This window comes from Beta vulgaris, chromosome 4 (genome assembly GCF_026745355.1).
Source record: "Beta vulgaris subsp. vulgaris cultivar EL10 chromosome 4, EL10.2, whole genome shotgun sequence".
In the NCBI taxonomy this organism is placed as follows: domain Eukaryota; kingdom Viridiplantae; phylum Streptophyta; class Magnoliopsida; order Caryophyllales; family Amaranthaceae; genus Beta; species Beta vulgaris.
The window spans coordinates 36,405,387-36,426,038 of NC_079205.1; the positions used below are offsets into that span (position 1 = coordinate 36,405,387).

General features: G+C 34.4%; 2 protein-coding genes across 5 annotated transcripts; one reads left to right on the plus strand and one right to left on the minus strand.

Annotated features, from left to right (window-relative positions):
• Positions 1-10,733: 10,733 nt before the first annotated feature.
• LOC125496386 (uncharacterized) lies at positions 10,734-13,118 on the minus strand. Of its 3 annotated transcripts, XM_048641848.2 has the most exons (3): positions 11,604-13,118; positions 11,286-11,525; positions 10,734-11,056 (listed from the first exon to the last, which is right to left on the minus strand). In XM_048641848.2, the coding sequence occupies exons 1-3, from the start codon at positions 11,848-11,850 to the stop codon at positions 10,950-10,952; spliced, it is 594 nt and encodes a 197-aa protein (XP_048497805.1). In that variant the 5' UTR covers positions 11,851-13,118; the 3' UTR covers positions 10,734-10,949. The 3 variants fall into 3 exon arrangements, with proteins under 3 accessions (XP_048497805.1, XP_048497804.1, XP_048497803.1); XM_048641847.2 differs by having other exon boundaries at positions 10,734-11,050; positions 11,286-13,118; XM_048641846.2 differs by having other exon boundaries at positions 11,286-13,118.
• An 829-nt stretch (positions 13,119-13,947) lies between these two features.
• LOC104907430 (protein argonaute 2) lies at positions 13,948-20,196 on the plus strand. 2 transcript variants are annotated; one of them, XM_048643076.2, is made up of 3 exons: positions 13,948-14,754; positions 15,514-16,696; positions 18,417-20,196. In XM_048643076.2, exons 1-3 carry the CDS (start codon positions 14,169-14,171, stop codon positions 19,870-19,872), a joined length of 3,225 nt encoding a protein of 1,074 aa, XP_048499033.1. In that variant the 5' UTR covers positions 13,948-14,168; the 3' UTR covers positions 19,873-20,196. The 2 variants fall into 2 exon arrangements, with proteins under 2 accessions (XP_048499033.1, XP_010694664.2); XM_010696362.4 differs by having other exon boundaries at positions 13,951-14,754; positions 15,511-16,696.
• Positions 20,197-20,652: the final 456 nt, after the last annotated feature.

The window sequence follows — 20,652 nt, forward strand, 5'->3', positions numbered from 1 at the left end:
ATAAACTTTGAAAGTCAGACAACATTGGTATTGCATTATTAGACTTTTACGTTGGCATTTATTAGACTCGATAGTACAATAAGAAAACCAATTAACATAGACTAACACATGGAGCATCGTTATCTTATAATAGTAACACTAGAACTTACGCAAGGCATACATGACAATAAAACTAGCAACTCTAAAAACATAATATTATGTGTGCAGAACAATATTAAAATCTACATATACACGCACCTTTAAAAATAATAACTACTAGGGAGGAAAATAGAGAAGGTAGGCTAAGAGGAGAGAAAGTTTAAACTTGAGAAAAGAGATTTATTCCTCAAATTTGGTGTGAAGAATATGGTGGGTGGAGACCCCTATTTATACTAGTTGGGTAAATAAGATAAGAATAGGAATAGGAATAAAAGATAGATTTTTGAGAAAGATAATTAATTTTAGCTAGGATAAAATATTTTTATGATAATATAGATAGAATAGAGGAATATTCCACAAGATAAATAGTCTAGATGCTAATTAACCAAAAGATAAAACAAACAAATTAACCAAAAGATAGAAGAAAACAATGTAATGTAACCACCTTTTGATAAACATTACCTTGTTTCCTGGCGGTGGAAACCAAAAGATAGAATCACCAAAATACCAATTTGGATGCAACTCACTGGCGTGAGTTTGCACCGAAATTGGTTTGCATATCTTTTTTTTTTTTTTTTTTTTTTTTTTTTTTTTTTCCTTTTGTAAATCTCTTATAAATCCTTTTTGAAATTTCTTTTTAAAATATCTTCTAACTACTTGGATTACAAGTTGTAAACTCAGGCCCAGTATATAATTTGGGCTAGAATTTATTTGAAAACCCCATAATATATCATAAAGTCTTATTTAAAACCTTTATAATTAATAAAAAGCCTTTTTAATATATAAAACCTTTTAAAAAAAAATAACTAAGAAGTTACTAAAAATACGGAGTATTACAGACTACCCCCTTAAAAGAAGTTTCGTCCTCGAAACTTAAAGCAAGCAATGCAAGAGACAAAGCAAGTAAGACACATATACCACCAACTTCCTATAAAAGTAATTGATTCACATAATAACTCATAAAATATGCCAAACAATATGGTTCTAAGTCAAACACGCGAAACTCTATCGTATTCTACCCCTCTTAAAAGGAGTTACGCCCCCGTAACTCGCTAAGGCTTAAAAACTTGGCTTAAAATTATTTACCAACTTTGTAATACAAACAATATAAAAATCATTGCTGAAAATGTAATAGTAAAATCACTTGAGAGACAACACTTTCAAAAATAACTTTTAAACTTTAAAAAGAATAACCTCTATTTCAAGGTATTAATAATATAAATAAATACCTTCAATAATAGATAAACATAATAAAGAAGGTATTTTGAATAAGTACAAAAGGTAGTTTATGACAACTAAAAAGTTATACGATTTGAGTAGGAAAATTTTCCAAATTCTTGAAATAATAAAGAATTACATACTGATACTAAAGACAAGTTTTGTAGGAAAACTATTTGACCAAATACTAATATATTACCAAAATACTATAATATAGTGAGATTAAAAGAGCTTTATAAAACCTTTCGTAAGCTTGACTTGAAAATATAATATTCAAACAACTTTTTTTCTTTTGTTTTGTAAAATACGTTTGTTTTCTCCTCAAAATTTAGTCAGCTTTACATAACTCATGAAGGTCTCACAAAGAATATCAAAAAAAAAAAAAAAAAAATTACCCTTGATCCTACTTTATTACAAATTAAAATCAAATCAAATCAAATCAATTCATCATTATTCACAAGCAAAACTTGTTAGTATATATACTAACACAACATATACTTGAAGAAAAAATAGGCTTCCTTACTTAGGTCCTCAATACTAAAACTCCTCGAAATTCATCTTCAAATTTTTTTCTTAAAATACCATAAATAATATTCTCTCAAAAATAGTCAGTAGTCAACTAGGACTTGAGATAGTAAATAAACAATCTTTTCCTCATACAATCTTCAATTCAATAAAATTAACTCCTTCACATAATATAAACTCAATGCTTAAATCCGTAATAAAATATTCTTTCCAAAATAATTACCTTGATTGAATAATTCTTCCCTTTTTCTCTTTTATTAAGCTCCAGATTTCTCCCAAAAGAATATATTTCTTCTATTATTAGAGTCACTTAATTATTTCAATAAGTGATATACCCAATTCTTGTAATCACTCTATCTTTCATATTGCCAAAACAACAATTATACACTATCCTTCAAGGAAAAATACTTTAAGACTACTCCCAAAAATAATACTTCTCTTAACACCAATAATCCTCAAAATCAACTTAGAATACATTTAAAGAATTCTAGTATCTTATTTCACCTTTAAGACAAAAATGATCTAAAGGAACCTGCTAAAGCTTCAATTATGGTCTTACTTCACACTTTCTTTGCTTAACTATAACACGATAAAAATATTTGCGATTCAGTATAGGGGAAAATTCCTTAATTAAATCCAGCTTCAAATATGGTACCTCGTATACATGTAAGATCCTCATAATATTCCTTATTTTGTCACCTTTCAAGGGTTATCTCTATATCATTGTTAAGACGGTGTTGACTATATCCATAAACAAAATATATAACTTATCAAATCTTAATAATTCCTCCAAGCTGGTATAAACCATTGACCTCCTAATTCTTGTTTCCACAAATAAGCAAATTTTCCTTCCTTACTCATGTCACTAAACATTAAAGATCATCAAACTACATAAAACTTCAAATGACTAAAATGTATTGCTTTCTTCACTCCTACTAAAAAACAACTACTAAATTTCTTTCCCTTAAAGGAATAAACTAGAACAATTTTCACCCTTAATGGATCTCAAATAGTCAACTCGGCTTACTTTGAACTCATAGGTTCTCCTAACACTTATAAATCATCAGAAATAAACATATTGATGCTTTACACAATGTATATAAATCACTTTGCATGAATTGGATCACATGCATACATGTCATATAAGACAATAAAAAACCCAAGTTCAACTCATAGAAAATATACATGCCAAAAAAAAAAAATCGTAAGAGATAGTAATCTCACAACTTGCAAGTAGCTTTTCTTAATAATATGTCATGAAAGACAGAATAATAACTCAATTCTTATAATAAGCACTTTCTTTTGCATAATAAGCACTTTCTTTTGCTTATGAAAAATACGAAGATTTTTCATATTAACTTGACAATAAGTCAAACTTCCTTAAAATATATTCAAAATAATCATATTACAAATAGAATAATAAACACTAAACAATTCTTTAAAAAAAATCAATACTTTATAAAGAAGTTTTAGCTTTATAATTTGAATAAATATATATAGATTTATAAGATAAATACAGATTGCATGTTGAAATAATAGTCAAAATAAAAATATCATTTGAACTATTATTTGAAATGAATCGAAAAATAATTGAAATTCCTATAAAAAAAAAAATTTGTTTGATATCCTTGAAAAATACATCCATTTGAGTACTAGGCTTAGTGTATGAATAATTAATCGAGTGAGTTCCCAGGAAAGAGAGGTGCGGCACAAACGGCCAACTTAAGTACCAAGTCTTTCCTTAGCCAGAACTTTCCTCAGAAAAATAAATCCACATACTTATTCCGTTCTTCAAAATATAAATCGAAAAATATTTATACTTGAAAATATAACTATTTGCTTAAAAAAGAAAGAAGAATTTTTTTTTTCACAAAATATAAAATGTCAAAAAAAATGCAAATAGAACGCGAAACTCTAGCTTATATGCCCAACCTAGATCTACCCATACTCTCATTGACTGTTTATTTTATTTTATAAAAGAACCTGGAAAACTGATTATTTTTGAGAGAATATTATTTATGGTATTTTAAGAAAAAAATTTGAAGATGAATTTCGAGGAGTTTTAGTATTGAGGACCTAAGTAAGGAAGCCTATTTTTTCTTCAAGTATATGTTGTGTTAGTATATATACTAACAAGTTTTGCTTGTGAATAATGATGAATTGATTTGATTTGATTTGATTTTAATTTGTAATAAAGTAGGATCAAGGGTAATTTTTTTTTTTTTTTTTTGATATTCTTTGTGAGACCTTCATGAGTTATGTAAAGCTGACTAAATTTTGAGGAGAAAACAAACGTATTTTACAAACAAAAGAAAAAAAGTTGTTTGAATATTATATTTTCAAGTCAAGCTTACGAAAGGTTTTATAAAGCTCTTTTAATCTCACTATATTATAGTATTTTGGTAATATATTAGTATTTGGTCAAATAGTTTTCCTACAAAACTTGTCTTTAGTATCAGTATGTAATTCTTTATTATTTCAAGAATTTGGAAAATTTTCCTACTCAAATCGTATAACTTTTTAGTTGTCATAAACTACCTTTTGTACTTATTCAAATACCTTCTTTATTATGTTTATCTATTATTGAAGGTATTTATTTATATTATTAATACCTTGAAATAGAGGTTATTCTTTTTAAAGTTTAAAAGTTATTTTTGAAAGTGTTGTCTCTCAAGTGATTTTACTATTACATTTTCAGCAATGATTTTTATATTGTTTGTATTACAAAGTTGGTAAATAATTTTAAGCCAAGTTTTTAAGCCTTAGCGAGTTACGGGGGCGTAACTCCTTTTAAGAGGGGTAGAATACGATAGAGTTTCGCGTGTTTGACTTAGAACCATATTGTTTGGCATATTTTATGAGTTATTATGTGAATCAATTACTTTTATAGGAAGTTGGTGGTATATGTGTCTTACTTGCTTTGTCTCTTGCATTGCTTGCTTTAAGTTTCGAGGACGAAACTTCTTTTAAGGGGGTGTAGTCTGTAATACTCCGTATTTTTAGTAACTTCTTAGTTATTTTTTTTTAAAAGGTTTTATATATTAAAAAGGCTTTTTTTAATTATAAAGGTTTTAAATAAGACTTTATGATATATTATGGGGTTTTCAAATAAATTCTAGCCCAAATTATATACTGGCCTGAGTTTACAACTTGTAATCCAAGTAGTTAGAAGATATTTTAAAAAGAAATTTCAAAAAGGATTTATAAGAGATTTACAAAAGGAAAAAAAAAAAAAAAAAAAAAAAAAAAAAAAAAGATATGCAAACCAATTTCGGTGCAAACTCACGCCAGTGAGTTGCATCCAAATTGGTATTTTGGTGATTCTATCTTTTGGTTTCCACCGCCAGGAAACAAGGTAATGTTTATCAAAAGGTGGTTACATTACATTGTTTTCTTCTATCTTTTGGTTAATTTGTTTGTTTATCTTTTGGTTAATTAGCATCTAGACTATTTATCTTGTGGAATATTCCTCTATTCTATCTATATTATATAAAAGATATTTTATCCTAGCTAAAATTAATTATCTTTCTCAAAAATCTATCTTTTAGTTCCTATTCCTATTCTTATCTTATTTACCCAACTAGTATAAATAGGGGTCTCCACCCACCATATTCTTCACACCAAATTTGAGGAATAAATCTCTTTTCTCAAGTTTAAACTTTCTCTCCCTCTTAGCCTACCTTCTCTATTTTCCTCCCTAGTAGTTATTATTTTTAAAGGTGCGTGTATATGTAGATTTTAATATTGTTCTGCACACATAATATTATGTTTTTAGAGTTGCTAGTTTTATTGTCATGTATGCCTTGCGTAAGTTCTAGTGTTACTATTATAAGATAACGATGCTCCATGTGTTAGTCTATGTTAATTGGTTTCTTATTGTACTATCGAGTCTAATAAATGCCAACGTAAAAGTCTAATAATGCAAACCAATGTTGTCTGACTTTCAAAGTTTATTCGTAGTATTATTTTTCTTTGCATCTAAGATTTATAGGTAAATAAGGTTTAGAGTTTGGTAGTCTAAATACCAATGTTATATTTTGGCAGTAAGCAATCTACGGAATTTGAGCTGTACAAATAATTAGTTTGGTTTCTTCTTATTATATTAAAGATTTATCATTAAGGTCTTTGAATTATTTGTTATACAATATTGTTAGTTAAGTTGTAATTTGAGATTGTTGTTATTGAGATTGTCATTAAAGTTTCTAAAGATTAATTCATAGGAAGAAGTTTATTAATTTTATGCCTTTATATGGCTAAAGTTTCATACAAGTATTACTATTATTTTTAAGGAGGATTATTTCCGAAAGATTTTTATTAGATATATGATCTTTTATGATCACAATTATAAAGAGGCCACGGCTTGTTATTTATTAACAAGAACGGTAGCTATTATATTATTTACCCATGTACTTTTTGTATAAGTCATGTGGACAAGGTAGTTCCCCTCGTAATAGACTCAGTAAGGAATACTAAACTTGGGGGGTGTGCACACTTTAGGCAAGGTACCTAGGCAAGGAAAAAGGATTTTTATCAAAGTTATATACTTTATAGTATACAAGTATCCAAGGAGTTTATACAAATTATTTCAAGTATCCAAGGAAGGTTTATATGAGTATTTTCAATGTTTATTTGATACCACTTTGTAACACCCCCAAATTTCTCTCTTTTGGAAACATATATTTAATATAAAACTCCGTGAGAAACTTGAGAGTATTACCGCCACGTGATAACGTTAAAGGCTTTAATACTAACTACTAACTGAACTTTAAACTAATGCAGCGGAATAACTGAACTAACTTCTCTTTATAAATATAAACTTTATTGTACAATTATATAACAATGAAAATAAAGAAAATAAAATAACAACTCCTTGACTAATTATGATTCCTCACTAGCTCCCCCATATGAAGTATGCATCAACCTGTAAATCTGCTCACCAAAAGGGTCATCACAGGGACAAAGCCATAAAACAAAACAAAACAAAATGCGTGTCAGTAAAAATACTGAGTACATGTATATGCGGAAATTTAAATACTTTACTAAACATTGAAAATACTCATATAAACCTTCCTTGGATACTTGAAATAATTTGTATAAACTCCTTGGATACTTGTATACTATAAAGTATATAACTTTGATAAAAATCCTTTTTCCTTGCCTAGGTACCTTGCCTAAAGTGTGCACACCCCCCAAGTTTAGTATTCCTTACTGAGTCTATTACGAGGGGAACTACCTTGTCCACATGACTTATACAAAAAGTACATGGGTAAATAATATAATAGCTACCGTTCTTGTTAATAAATAACAAGCCGTGGCCTCTTTATAATTGTGATCATAAAAGATCATATATCTAATAAAAATCTTTCGGAAATAATCCTCCTTAAAAATAATAGTAATACTTGTATGAAACTTTAGCCATATAAAGGCATAAAATTAATAACTTCTTCCTATGAATTAATCTTTAGAAAACTTTAATGACAATCTCAATAACAACAATCTCAAATTACAACTTAACTAACAATATTGTATAACAAATAATTCAAAGACCTTAATGATAAATCTTTAATATAATAAGAAAACCAAACTAATTATTTGTACAGCTCAAATTCCGTAGATTGCTTACTGCCAAAATATAACATTGGTATTTAGACTACCAAACTCTAAACCTTATTTACCTATAAATCTTAGATGCAAAGAAAAATAATACTACGAATAAACTTTGAAAGTCAGACAACATTGGTATTGCATTATTAGACTTTTACGTTGGCATTTATTAGACTCGATAGTACAATAAGAAAACCAATTAACATAGACTAACACATGGAGCATCGTTATCTTATAATAGTAACACTAGAACTTACGCAAGGCATACATGACAATAAAACTAGCAACTCTAAAAAATAATATTAGTGTGCAGAACAATATTAAAATCTACATATACACGCACCTTTAAAAATAATAACTACTAGGGAGGAAAATAGAGAAGGTAGGCTAAGAGGGAGAGAAAGTTTAAACTTGAGAAAAGAGATTTATTCCTCAAATTTGGTGTGAAGAATATGGTGGGTGGAGACCCCTATTTATACTAGTTGGGTAAATAAGATAAGAATAGGAATAGGAACTAAAAGATAGATTTTTGAGAAAGATAATTAATTTTAGCTAGGATAAAATATCTTTTATGATAATATAGATAGAATAGAGGAATATTCCACAAGATAAATAGTCTAGATGCTAATTAACCAAAAGATAAAACAAACAAATTAACCAAAAGATAGAAGAAAACAATGTAATGTAACCACCTTTTGATAAACATTACCTTGTTTCCTGGCGGTGGAAACCAAAAGATAGAATCACCAAAATACCAATTTGGATGCAACTCACTGGCGTGAGTTTGCACCGAAATTGGTTTGCATATCTTTTTTTTTTTTTTTTTTTTTTTTTTTTTTCTCTTTTGTAAATCTCTTATAAATCCTTTTTGAAATTTCTTTTTAAAATATCTTCTAACTACTTGGATCACAAGTTGTAAACTCAGGCCCAGTATATAATTTGGGCTAGAATTTATTTGAAAACCCCATAATATATCATAAAGTCTTATTTAAAACCTTTATAATTAATAAAAAGCCTTTTTAATATATAAAACCTTTTAAAAAAAAATAACTAAGAAGTTACTAAAAATACGGAGTATTACAAGCATAAGCAATATCAGAACGAGTCATAGTTAAGTACAGCAATGCACCAACCATACTACGATAATATGTGGGATCAGCAAGAAGTTCTCCATCAAGCAGAGACAATGTTACTCTAGAGACAACAGGAGTGGTGACTGGTTTAACAGTATGAAGATGGAATTTACGAAGTAAATCAGAAACATACTTATGTTGGGACAAAAATAAACCAAGGGAGTACGCACAACCTGCACACCTAAGAAATAATGAAGATCCCCTAAATCCTTCATAGCAAATTGAGAAGAAAGGACAGATATGAATTTGGCAACAAGAGGAGGACTACTACCAGTAAGGAAAATGTCATCAACATATAATAGAAGAATAATGAGTTGACCACGATATTTGAGAGTGAACATAGAAGTGTCACAACTACTGCACTTGAAACCAATAGATAAAAGAAAGTTGCTAAACCTGGAGAACCAAGCTCTAGGAGCCTGTTTCAAACCATAAATGGACTTACGGAGACGACAAATATGAGTAGGTTTAGATGGATGAATGAAGCCCAGAGGTTGTCGCATATAAACCTCTTCATTGAGAAAACCATGAAGAAACGCATGTTTGGCATCTAACTCACAAATAGACCATTTAAGAGAAACAACAATAGTAAGAACCAAGCGAACGGTAGTAGGTTTAACAACAGGACTAAAGGTTTCAAAGTAATCAATACCTGCCTGCTGGTGATTGCAAAAAACGACAAGTCTGGCTTTGAACCGCTCCACAGAACCATCAGAATGATATTTAATCCTGTAAACCCACTTACTACCAAGTAAATTCCTATCATAGTTGCGAGGTACCAACTCCCAGGTGTCATTTTTAATCAAAGCATTATATTCATCTAACATAGCTTGACGCCAACGTGAGTCTTTAGAAGCTTGTTTAAAATTAGTAGGTTCAGACTCCACAATTTTAGTGTTCAGGTTCATTAAGACACGAGGCTTAGACACACCATCTCTAAGACGGGTAACCATGGGATGTTTGTTAGCAACAGACAGAGACGAAGAAGGAGGCAAGGGAGTTTGAGACACAACACAATGGGACACGGGAGGTGGGGAGACGGGACTGGCCATAGCGGACGGGCTAGCAGGCGGGCTAGCAGCACTCGGCGAGAGAGTCGAGGGAGGCCCAGCAGGGGGCCGACCAGCAGCCGAGAGCGTGCTGTGGGGAGGACTAGCAGCAGCACGCTGCGTATGCGTGCTAGCGATAGAGGGAGGTGAAGCGGGCCGGGCAGCACAAGGCGTCGCTGAACCAGCGGGCGCTGGGGAGCCAGCGTGCCAACCAGCAGCGCGCACGTCCAAGGCCACTAAAGGTGAGTGGGATGGCCTAGCGGACGACACGAGTGGAGGGGAGGGAGTCACATGCCTGGGCGAACCAGACGATGCACGAGACACATCAGCTACATTGGTTAAATTCCAGTCATAGGTAAGGACCAAGGGCGATGTATAAGGCACGGGAGACGTAGGACCCGCTAAAGCACGATATGGGAATTTATGTTCATGAAAAAGCACATGACGACTAGTGTAGACTTTCTTGGTAGTAGGATCAAAACATCGATACCCTTTATATTCCAATGCATATCCAATAAAAACACATGTTTTAGATTTAGGTTGCAGTTTGTGATTTTTAGAGTTCAGAAACAAGGAAAGCATTCACATCCAAATGTTTTAAAAATTGATAGGAAGGAGGACGATGAAATAATTTTTCAAAAGGAGAAACACCCCCTAAAACCGATGGGTAATCGATTGATAGTGTAAGTGGCAGTATATGGGCATCAACCCAAAATTCCGCAGGAAAGTCAGAATGAATAATCATAGTACGAGCCATTTCAATGATATGACGATGTTTGCGTTCTGCAACACCGTTTTGAGCTGGAGTATGGGGACAAGATTTTTGAAAAATAATACCATTGTCATAAAAATGTTGAAGTAGAGGAGAATTGTCAAATTCCTTCCTCCATCACTTTGAAATATTTTAATTTTGCAATTAAAAAGATTTCAACCATCTTTTGAAACATAAGGAATTTAGAATAAGCTTCCATTTTCGACGTAAAGGATAAATCCAGAGAATAGACGCGAAAATCATCAACAAACACAACATAATAGCGAAATAACTGATTTGACAAAACAGGATATTGCCAAAGATCACTACGAATTTTATATAATGGATATGAAGAAATATGTTCAACAGAAGCAAAAGGTAAACGATGTATTTTTCCTAGCTTACATCCTACACAATCATCATGAAATTTAGAGGTACATGTGATGTATTTATTTGAACATAAAGTTCGTAAAATGCTAGAAGATGTATGACCCAGTCGAGCATGCCACACGTCACCAGACTCCTTAATGGCTAGGAAAGCAGGAACAGAAGGATCAGGAGGGACAATGCTGGGCTGAAGAGGGTAGACACCTTACTTACAGGTTCCCTGAAGCAGAACTTCCCCCTGTTATCTGGTCCTTAACATAAATAAAATTTTTATCAAAACTCACAACACAATCATGTTCATGACACAACTTGTTAACTGATAATAAATTATGTTTTAAGTTAGGAACATGACAGACAGCGAAATGAGGGGACGACTTGCAGTTTTTAAGTTAAATTCCAGTACTTTTAATAGGGAGTAAGGTACCATTACCAACTACAACAGAACTAGACCCAATATAAGGAGTTTTAATAGAAACGTACCATCCTGATGAGTCATATGAGAGGCAGCTCCCGAATCCGGGTACCAGACTAAGTCATTAGCTTTACCACCAACAGATAGTGCAGCTAAGGCTCGAGTGACACTTTCAGTGGAGGAGGGAACAAAGCTGGAATTGAAACGTTGAGGACAATAGGCAGCTTGGTGACCTGGAAACCAACATAAACCACATGTATCGGAAGTAGGGGTAGAGGTAACATTGTTACTACTTGATGAATTACTCCCTGCAGACGACAAATTATTAGTAATATAATCTAGGCAAGGCATACTATAGGATGACAAGTTAGAATATTTACTCATACCATTTGAGCATCCCCGATTACCATTGTTGTTGTTGTTTCCTCCAGAGCCACGATTATTATTGTTTCCTCCATTTCCACCAGTATTTCCACGACCATTTTGATTGTTGTTACCCCCACGATTATTATTACCACCTCTGCTTCTGTTATTCCTCCCCCGATTTCTCCCTCCAGAACTAGCCGGAGGAGGAACTTGATCTAGAACCAGTAGATTTAACAGCAAATAAGGCATGATGAGAATCAAATGCATCCTTAGAATTTAACAATCTTTGTTCATGCAGTAGCAACTTGGGACGCAAATCATCAAAACTGATTGGGAATGGATAATGCATGCAGGAGAGTGGTAACTATATGATCGTACTCAGAATCACGATCTAGGCCAAAGAGATTATACTGCACTAAATCCTGGTTCGATACAGGACATTGAATAGCAGCAAGGGAATCAGCAATCACCTTAATCTCACGTAAATATCCATCCATGGTCTAGGAAGCAGTCTTTTTAATACGAGTTAATCGGCCCTTTAATTCCATTGATCTGGCCATACAAGCATGCATAAATCTAGATTGTAATCTAGTCCAAATTTCTACAGAGGTAGATAAATCATGAACATCCACAAAAACATCCCTAGATAAGGTGGCAAAAATCCACGATTTTACTTGTTGATCAATACGCAAATATTCATAAAAGTGAACATTGGGAACATTATGACCAGAATCATCAATAAAAGTAGTAGGAGGAATAACAGCAGTACCATCAACAATGCCTTGTAATTGATGTGAAAGTAGTAGGCAAGTTACTTGCGTTTTCCATAATAAATAATCTTCAGGAGAAGATAAAGTAATGGTTACCAGATTCGTCAAATTAGGGGTCGAAAGATGCGGAAGGGTGAAAACAGAGGACAGATTGGACGTCCCTACCAGCGGCATGGACGTGTTGGTGTACGACCAGGCAGGAGGAGTGGTCGGCAGGGTGGAGTAGATTGCAGGTGTTGCACCGCCGAGAGTGGTGGCCGGGGCTGAGGTTGGAAAACCGGGCAGAAACCGTTGGGTGGCGTGCGTCACTGAGGCAGGGGAAGGTACTCTGGCCGACCAGGGCTGGGAAAATAGGATCCAGCAAAAAGATCCGAGGTCACAGCAGCGGCAGAAGGAAAAGAGAGTCGCTGTGGACTGTGCTGCGTGAAGGAGGTGCCGTACAGAGGAGCGACAACGGTGCTGCTCGCCGGCGGAGGCAACGGAACCCCGGAGGTCGACGCCGACGAGGGGGAGGCAGCGGTGACAGGCGCGGCGGAAGCAGGCGCAGAAGTCATAATTGTAAAAAAAAAACAAAAACAACAGTGTTTGGAAAAAAAATCAAAGGGTTAATTTTTGTTGTTTTTTTTCGTTTGTGTTTTAGGAAAACCTAAGCTGTGATACCATGTACAAGTGTGGGAAATAATTCTATTAACCTGATGTAGGTTAACTCTAACATTCAATATATATAGTGTTTACAATACAGACCTATGGCTTATGAAAATACCATTCTACCCTTTACATATAATATTATCCCTTTACATATAATATTATCCAATATATTTCATCCATGGTAAGCCCCGTTTCCCCTTTTATTTTCAGTTTTTAGTTCATTTTTTTGAATAAATTAGTATCTCTTTATGAGATTTTTTCAAACCCTGTTATAGGGTTTAGTCTCTGTTGTGGAGATCTCCTTCTCACCTATAGGAGTTGTGAGTGTGCTTTTTTTGTTTTTAGGTATGAAAAATTATTTTTATTGGTTGAAGTTCGAGACTCCATATGAAGGTATTGGAATCTCAGATACGGTTAACATGACTCGATCAAGAATGCTCTTCCCAAATTGTGTTAGAATGATAGACGTCATCATCAATAGCTGCTTGATTCAGCAAATACGAGGGGGTTGCGCTATATAGTTTGATCTGATTCATTATAGTTTCTTCGAAGACGAATTTGATTTAACCTTGTTTAATTGTATCTTGTTTTTCTTTAGTATTTATTGTAGATGTCGTTTGACCTTCAATTAATGGAATTTCACTGTCAAAAAAAAATATTTTAGACTCTCAAACACTTAGATTGGACCAAATCCATCATTTTAAATGAAATGACTATTGCAGCAAATCATTAATGAAGTTAAAATCACAATCGGATCTAAAGTCGGGTATTCGGGTCGGATTAGTGCCTCCTATGGTATCCGATATTTCCGTGCAACTTCCCCACTCCTTCCACGAACGCTTTTACGATTTATACAAAATATTTGAACGTAGACCTTAGTCAACCCCAGTCTTCCCTCTCACTCTCATGATAGTAACCAATAACCAATGATCTTCTCTCTCACTCTCATGAGTCATGATAACCAATAAAAAGCACGGAAACAACAAAAATGAAAAACCAAAAAACCGTCATATACTTAATCGCAAAGCAAACCAAAAATAGGGACAACATTGTAATTATTTTCTATCGATCTTTCTAGAACACCACTACCCCTTTCAAATACCACTACATTTCTCATTTTCACTCTACCAAAAAAATTCAGAAGCAATTTTACTTTATTAAGTAACAATGGAGGATAATTACCGTTACGGAAGAGGTCGTAGTCGTGGCGGTGACAGGGGTCGTGGCAGAGGCGGCTTTGACGGCGGAAGAGGCGGCTTTGATGGCGGAAGGGGCGGCTTTGATGGTGGAAGAGGCGGTCGTGGCGGAGGAAGAGGGAGAGATAATCAACACTTTCATCAACAACCACCACAATTTTACCATAATTACCAGCAACGTCCTCCGCAATTCTATCAACAGAGGCCGCAACAACATCATCAGCCACAACAACCACAGCAACCACAACAACAGCATCGGCAACAACCACAACAACAGTATCAGCAACAACCACAACAACAGCATCAGCAACAACCACAACGACAACAACAACCACCACAACAACAACCACAACCACTACAGCAACGACAGCAACAGGATTTCCGTCAATCTTCATCGGGAAATCAGTTGGGTTCTGGCCCGGTGGGAACGGGCCGTGGTGGGATTCAGTTTAGGCCCGGGAATTATGGAGTTGGTGAGGGGTCTTCTCGTGGTCAACAACAGAAACAGTTTACTGCTGACAGTTTTGCTGCTAAATTGCGCCAATCTTCTGATCGTGGTATATACTTCGCTTTTTTTTTTTTTTTTTTTTTTTAATATATATATATTGTTGTACAGGAATTTATTGTTATCTGGAATTTATGAGATTTTATTTGTGAAAATGATTAGGATGATTTTTATGAGGATTATTTGCATGAATTTGTGTGAAACGCTTAGATCAGAAATCTAGGAGCGTTGTCCTTTTCATATATTATGATCTGGAATGAGTAAGAATATTTTAGTTTAGTTTTTAATTTTATTGAAAATACAAGTTCTGATCACGTTTTTCTTTTATGGATGAAACTTGTAATTTACATTAATTTACTTGCATTCTATCAAGTACGGTGAAAATGAAATAAACGTGAGGTTTTTCTAGTCTACATAATGTTTTTGTTCCCGAGAACCCAGTCGCTTCCCAGACGATTCATATTAGCCGATCCCATATCATTTTGGGAGGAAATCTTTGTTGTTGTTATATGTTTACATTTACTGATTTACATCTACTATTGAGATTTTAGTAGATGGGGCTAATAATATTTTGACACTGACATTTCTTTGTGGTCTTTGGAAACTATAATTTGTGGTCTGTGATGGTTTTAAGACTATGTATGGAAAATGGTACATTGATGAATCTGACGGTTGTTGTTTTTGCTCTGTAATCTAATTATGTTATAGTTTGAGGAGCTTGTGCCAGCATTTTTTACTTACTGAGTTGCTCTAGTTTGCAATATCAATATGTAATTGCATTTTCATTCTTCAATTTATCTTGTTACAGAAGTTGTTCCGAAGATGCAATCGTTGAAATTGTCTGAAGGGACTTCTGAAGCTGGTGGAGAAATGGTTCCTATCAGACGACCCGATAATGGTGGTCAAAACAGGATTCGCAATGTCAACATCCTGGTCAATCATTTTCCGGTCAGCTTTAATCCTGAAAGTGTAATTAGACACTATGACATTGATGTCAAACCTGTAGCACCTGTCAGGGGTCATCCTGTGAAGATATCAAAGGCTAATATGAGTTTGCTTATGGATAAACTCTACTCTGATTATCCAGAATTCCCTTTGGAAATGACTGCCTTTGATGGTGAGAAGAATGTATTTAGTGCGGTTTCATTGCCTGTTGGAGACTTAAAAGTGACACTGTCACCTGAGGTAGATATTAGGTGCCGTGAATATATGTTCAAAATTACTCTTGTGAGTGAGCTGAAGCTTCATAAATTGAGGGATTATCTGACTGGAAATTTACTCCAGCTTCCCCGTGAAGTATTGCAAGGGATGGATGTCGTAATGAAGGAGACTCCAAGGAGGCATATGGTCAGCATTGGCAAAAGCTTTCACCCAAATGACCCCAATGACTCGCCTCTTTATGGAGGACTTGTAGCATCACGAGGGTTTCAGCACAGTCTGAAGCCAACTTCACAGGGCTTAGCATTGTGTTTGGATTATTCAGTTTTGGCAGTTCGTAAGCGGATTTCTGTCCTTGAGTTTCTTAGAGAGCATGTTAACCTCAGTCAGGTTGATTTCAACAGCTTTCGCAGAAAGAGGAGTGATATTGATTATGCTCTGAAAGGACTTAAAGTTACAGTAACCCATCGTCGGACAAAGCAAAAATATATCATATCTGGGATAACTGACCAAAAAGCTTGTGAGATTTCCTTCACTGTTGAAGATCCTAATGGCGAGCATCCTCCAAAATCTGTGCGTCTTCTTGATTATTTTCGGGAGAAGTATCCTTCTGCTCAAATACAGCATAAGGACTTACCCTGCTTAAGTTTGGGGAGAGGCAAGAAAGCAAATTATGTTCCGATAGAGTTATGTGTCTTGGTTGAAGGTCAGAGGTACCCTAAGGAGAATCTAGACCGTGACTCTGCCGTTTTGTTGAAGAACATGTCACTTGCTGCACCGGCGGACAGAAGAAGGACAATCTGTGGCATGTTGCAAGACAAGCATGGACCTTGTGGGTATGTGATCACAAACCTTGTGGTATTTACATTTGCTAGTATTTCTAGGCCGGTTGTCGTTTGCTGTTATCAGCTTTTCTATGTGCTATACTTGCATTCTTTTTTGATAATTCTGCTATACTTATTGGGTTAAGGCCTTTTGTCTTTATTGCACACAATTATTATCATCTGTTACAATCTATTATCAACGCTCCGACTTCTTATGTCAGTGCTGTTTTCTCTTCGAAACTTTTCTGATGTCTTACCTAGACACGGATAAAGTGTCTACTCGAATACAGGTATCCAAGTGTCCGACACGATTATTTTGTAGAAAAAGTCAAGTTTTTAGTTTGACATCAACTATCCAAGTGGAGTGTCGTGTTCGGACACGATACGACACGACACACGATTTTTGTGGTACATCAAGGTGTTGTATTAACATACTTGAAGGTAGACCAGGGTGTGTAGAATCTTAATCTGATGATAGCTTCTTGTGGTTTTACAGTATTGTCCTCTATTTGGCTCGAGTTCTGAATTAGGTTTTAATTATATAGTGAGAAACACTAGTCTGAAGGGTCAGTAAGGCTACTAAGTCCAGACTAAACAGTGTGATTCCTGCCTCTGAGTGGAAAACCTCACTATTGTTCAATCTACATAGCCGAATCTTGAACATTTCCTCTGCCACATTTGCAATGGTGGGGAGAATCATGCTTGTCACTAGTGACTAGTAATAATGCTCCTCCGTGTCTTGGAAAGTTAGGTATTGTTTAGTTCACCTTAATTTGAGTTTTTTCAGAAATATGAAGTCAATTTAATATTAATTTAGTTCAAGATAGGTTTTAATACGTTCCTATAAGCTCAAATAAGTTCCAATAAATTTTATGAAGTCGTACTAACTAGTTCCAATAATATAATTTTTTTCATATAAGTCCCAATTATAATAATTATAACAATTTGACATAGTAGTAATTTACTTCTATTATCATTATTCATTAGTTATTGTTATCATGGTTGAAAAATAAATATTAATGACTATAAAAGAACATTTGAAATCAGAACTAAGATATAATTATGTAACTAGTATTTTAGATATAATTATCTATATTGATGTTTGTATGTAAATTAGCTAATTAGTAATATTATTATTGATAATAATTGGAGTTTCCATGATAGTTCCAATAAGCTCTAATAAGTGTTTAGAAGTTTAGATGACTCTCGGTAAGTTCAAATAAGTTCATATAGGTTAAAAACTTGAGAATGTTGTAGATAAGTCAATTTTATTGAGTTGACATGTGCTTTGAAAAGGGAAAAAAATAATTTTGATAAAAGCATTTTTTTAAGTGATTCTTATTACTCTTTTTGTTTCACGTAAGTGTTAAATTTTGTAACTTGACACTATTTGCATACTCTAATTCGACCATCATTTGTGATCATAGGTATAGAACGATGTAGTTTTTTGAGGTCTTCTTAGATTCAATTCAATATATATTTTCGAATATTAACATTTTAACACAAATTAACGATATTAATAGGCAATGTTTGACGTTTTCACAATTAAAAAGGGAATGGAGTACATTTTCATCTTATTTTATATATGAGCTCGGGTGCATCTTTTACTATTCCATTGGAACTTTTTGGTTATTCCAATCAAAAGTTATATCATGGGATGTTAATATAAAAACTACTCCTATTATCTTTATGGACGTTGTAGTTACCCTCTGACATGACTGAAATTTTGCAGGGGAGATGTCAGTAAAAATTTTGGAATCGATGTGACAATGAGTATGACCCAAGTGAATGGTCGTGTGATAGAGCCACCAAAACTGAAGTTAAGAACTCAACATGACAAAATTAGTCCCATCGTTGTAGATAGAAATAATTGCCAGTGGAATCTTGTGAACAAATTAGTTGTTGATGGCAAGTCTCTTCTGCGCTGGGCTGTTGTGGACTTCAGCTATCATGAAAGACAAGGTGATCGTTTAAATAGCGATTTCATTCCGAAGCTTGTTGCGCGCTGCAACAAACTAGGGTTGAATATGGATGGTCCTTTGTTCACTGAAGAGGCTAGCATGCGTCTTCTGGGAAGTGCTGAGTCACTAACTCCTCTTCTGGAAAAAGTTCAACGTCGAGCTGATCAGGAATTTCAAAGCAAATTACAGCTTGTGCTATGTGTGATGACAAGAAAGGATGCTGGTTATAAGTACATCAAGTGGATTTCTGAGACAAAAATTGGGATTGTTACCCAATGTTGCCTTTCAAAAATGGCGAATAAAGCTCAGGACCAGTATCTGGCTAATCTTGGCATGAAAATAAATGCTAAGCTGGGGGGCAGCAATGTTGAGCTTTTTAATCAATTTTCTTTATTTGATGAAGATGCAGGCCCAGTGATGCTTATTGGTGCTGATGTCAATCACCCTCGTCCATTGGATTTTTCAAGTCCATCAATAGCTGCTATTGTTGCCTCATTGAACTGGCCGGCTGCAAACAAATATATTCCTCGAGTTAGTCCCCAGGGTCGTGGTGTGGAGGAAATTGAAGACTTTGGACGTATTTGTCTAGAGCTTATTCAATGTTACGAAACCATCAATGGAGTCAAGCCGCGGAAACTTTTGATATTTCGTGATGGTGTCAGCGAAGGGCAGTTTGACATGGTTCTCAACAGTGAGCTTTTGGATCTGAAGAAAGTCTTGGGAGAAGTGAACTACCATCCTACCATAACATTAATTGTTGCTAGGAAGCGCCACCAGACGCGCTTATTTCCAGAAACCGAGAGAGATGCAGGTAGAAACGGTAATATACCTCCTGGCACAGTAGTGGACACGACAATTGTTCATCCATTGGAGTATGACTTCTACCTCTGTAGTCACTATGGGAGCATTGGTACAAGCAAACCGACGCACTACCATGTCCTGTGGGATGAGCACAATCTTTCTTCTGATAAGTTGCAGAAATTCATATACGACTTGTGCTTCACTTTTGCTAGGTGCTGTAAACCTGTTTCACTGGTTCCTCCAGTGTATTATGCTGATCTTCTAGCCTACAGAGGACGATTGTATTATGATGCTCAATCTGAAAGACAGTCTTCTTCAGGACTTTCATCGTCTTCCTCTATAACGTCAACTTCAACTTCTGCAACTTCGGTTGATCTGAATGTGCTGGTTCTCTCTGGCAGTGAAAACTTCATGTATTTTATCTGACAGGGGTTCGGCTTTCCTAAGATCGCTTCTTCCTTTTCTACATGGATTTGGGAAGGAGTCTCGCACAGCTCATGCTTTTAATAGCGTTGCCCTCATGCAACTAAAGGGTGCGTTTGTGCGTGAATCTAAAACTCTTAGTTTTTGTGTGTTTTTAAAGATAAGGATACTTTCTCAAGTTCCCTACAAGGATTTGTTAATGTGTGTTGAACTAGCTCTACATCTTCTGTAAGCCCAGCCTATACTTACCGAGTTGCCGTAAGGCTGTTACAGCTAGGAATGTTTTGATGGTTTTATGTTATTAATATTAATGTGTGTGTTTAAATATGTTCATGATTTATGTATTTTTGTTGATGCGTCCTTCTGTTGCTGGTTTGTAGTTTACTGTTTGCAATTGCTTCTTCCTGCACTATTTGTAGCAATGATAGTCTAAAAATCAGCCAGTTGTTCCTTTTCGCCCTCGTACCAGTTGATGATCCAGTATGATATTGCTGATATCATTTGCTCATTTTATTGGATACTTTGTAGAATAGATCAGCAGGTTTTTTAGTGGTTATAAGACATTATTACGAGGCAACCAGCAGTGTGTTCATAATGCTGAACTAAAGTCACTTCAATAATATTACGGTTTCAATCTTTTGACATCATCTAAAATATATGTTCCGTTTCTTTAAATCTCTTATTGTTAATTTCATAGGTATTACATTCTTTATTGAAATACTAATCTATCTATGTGACTTTTATCTAAACATTGCTAAGTTGTGGGATTATTATAATATTGTG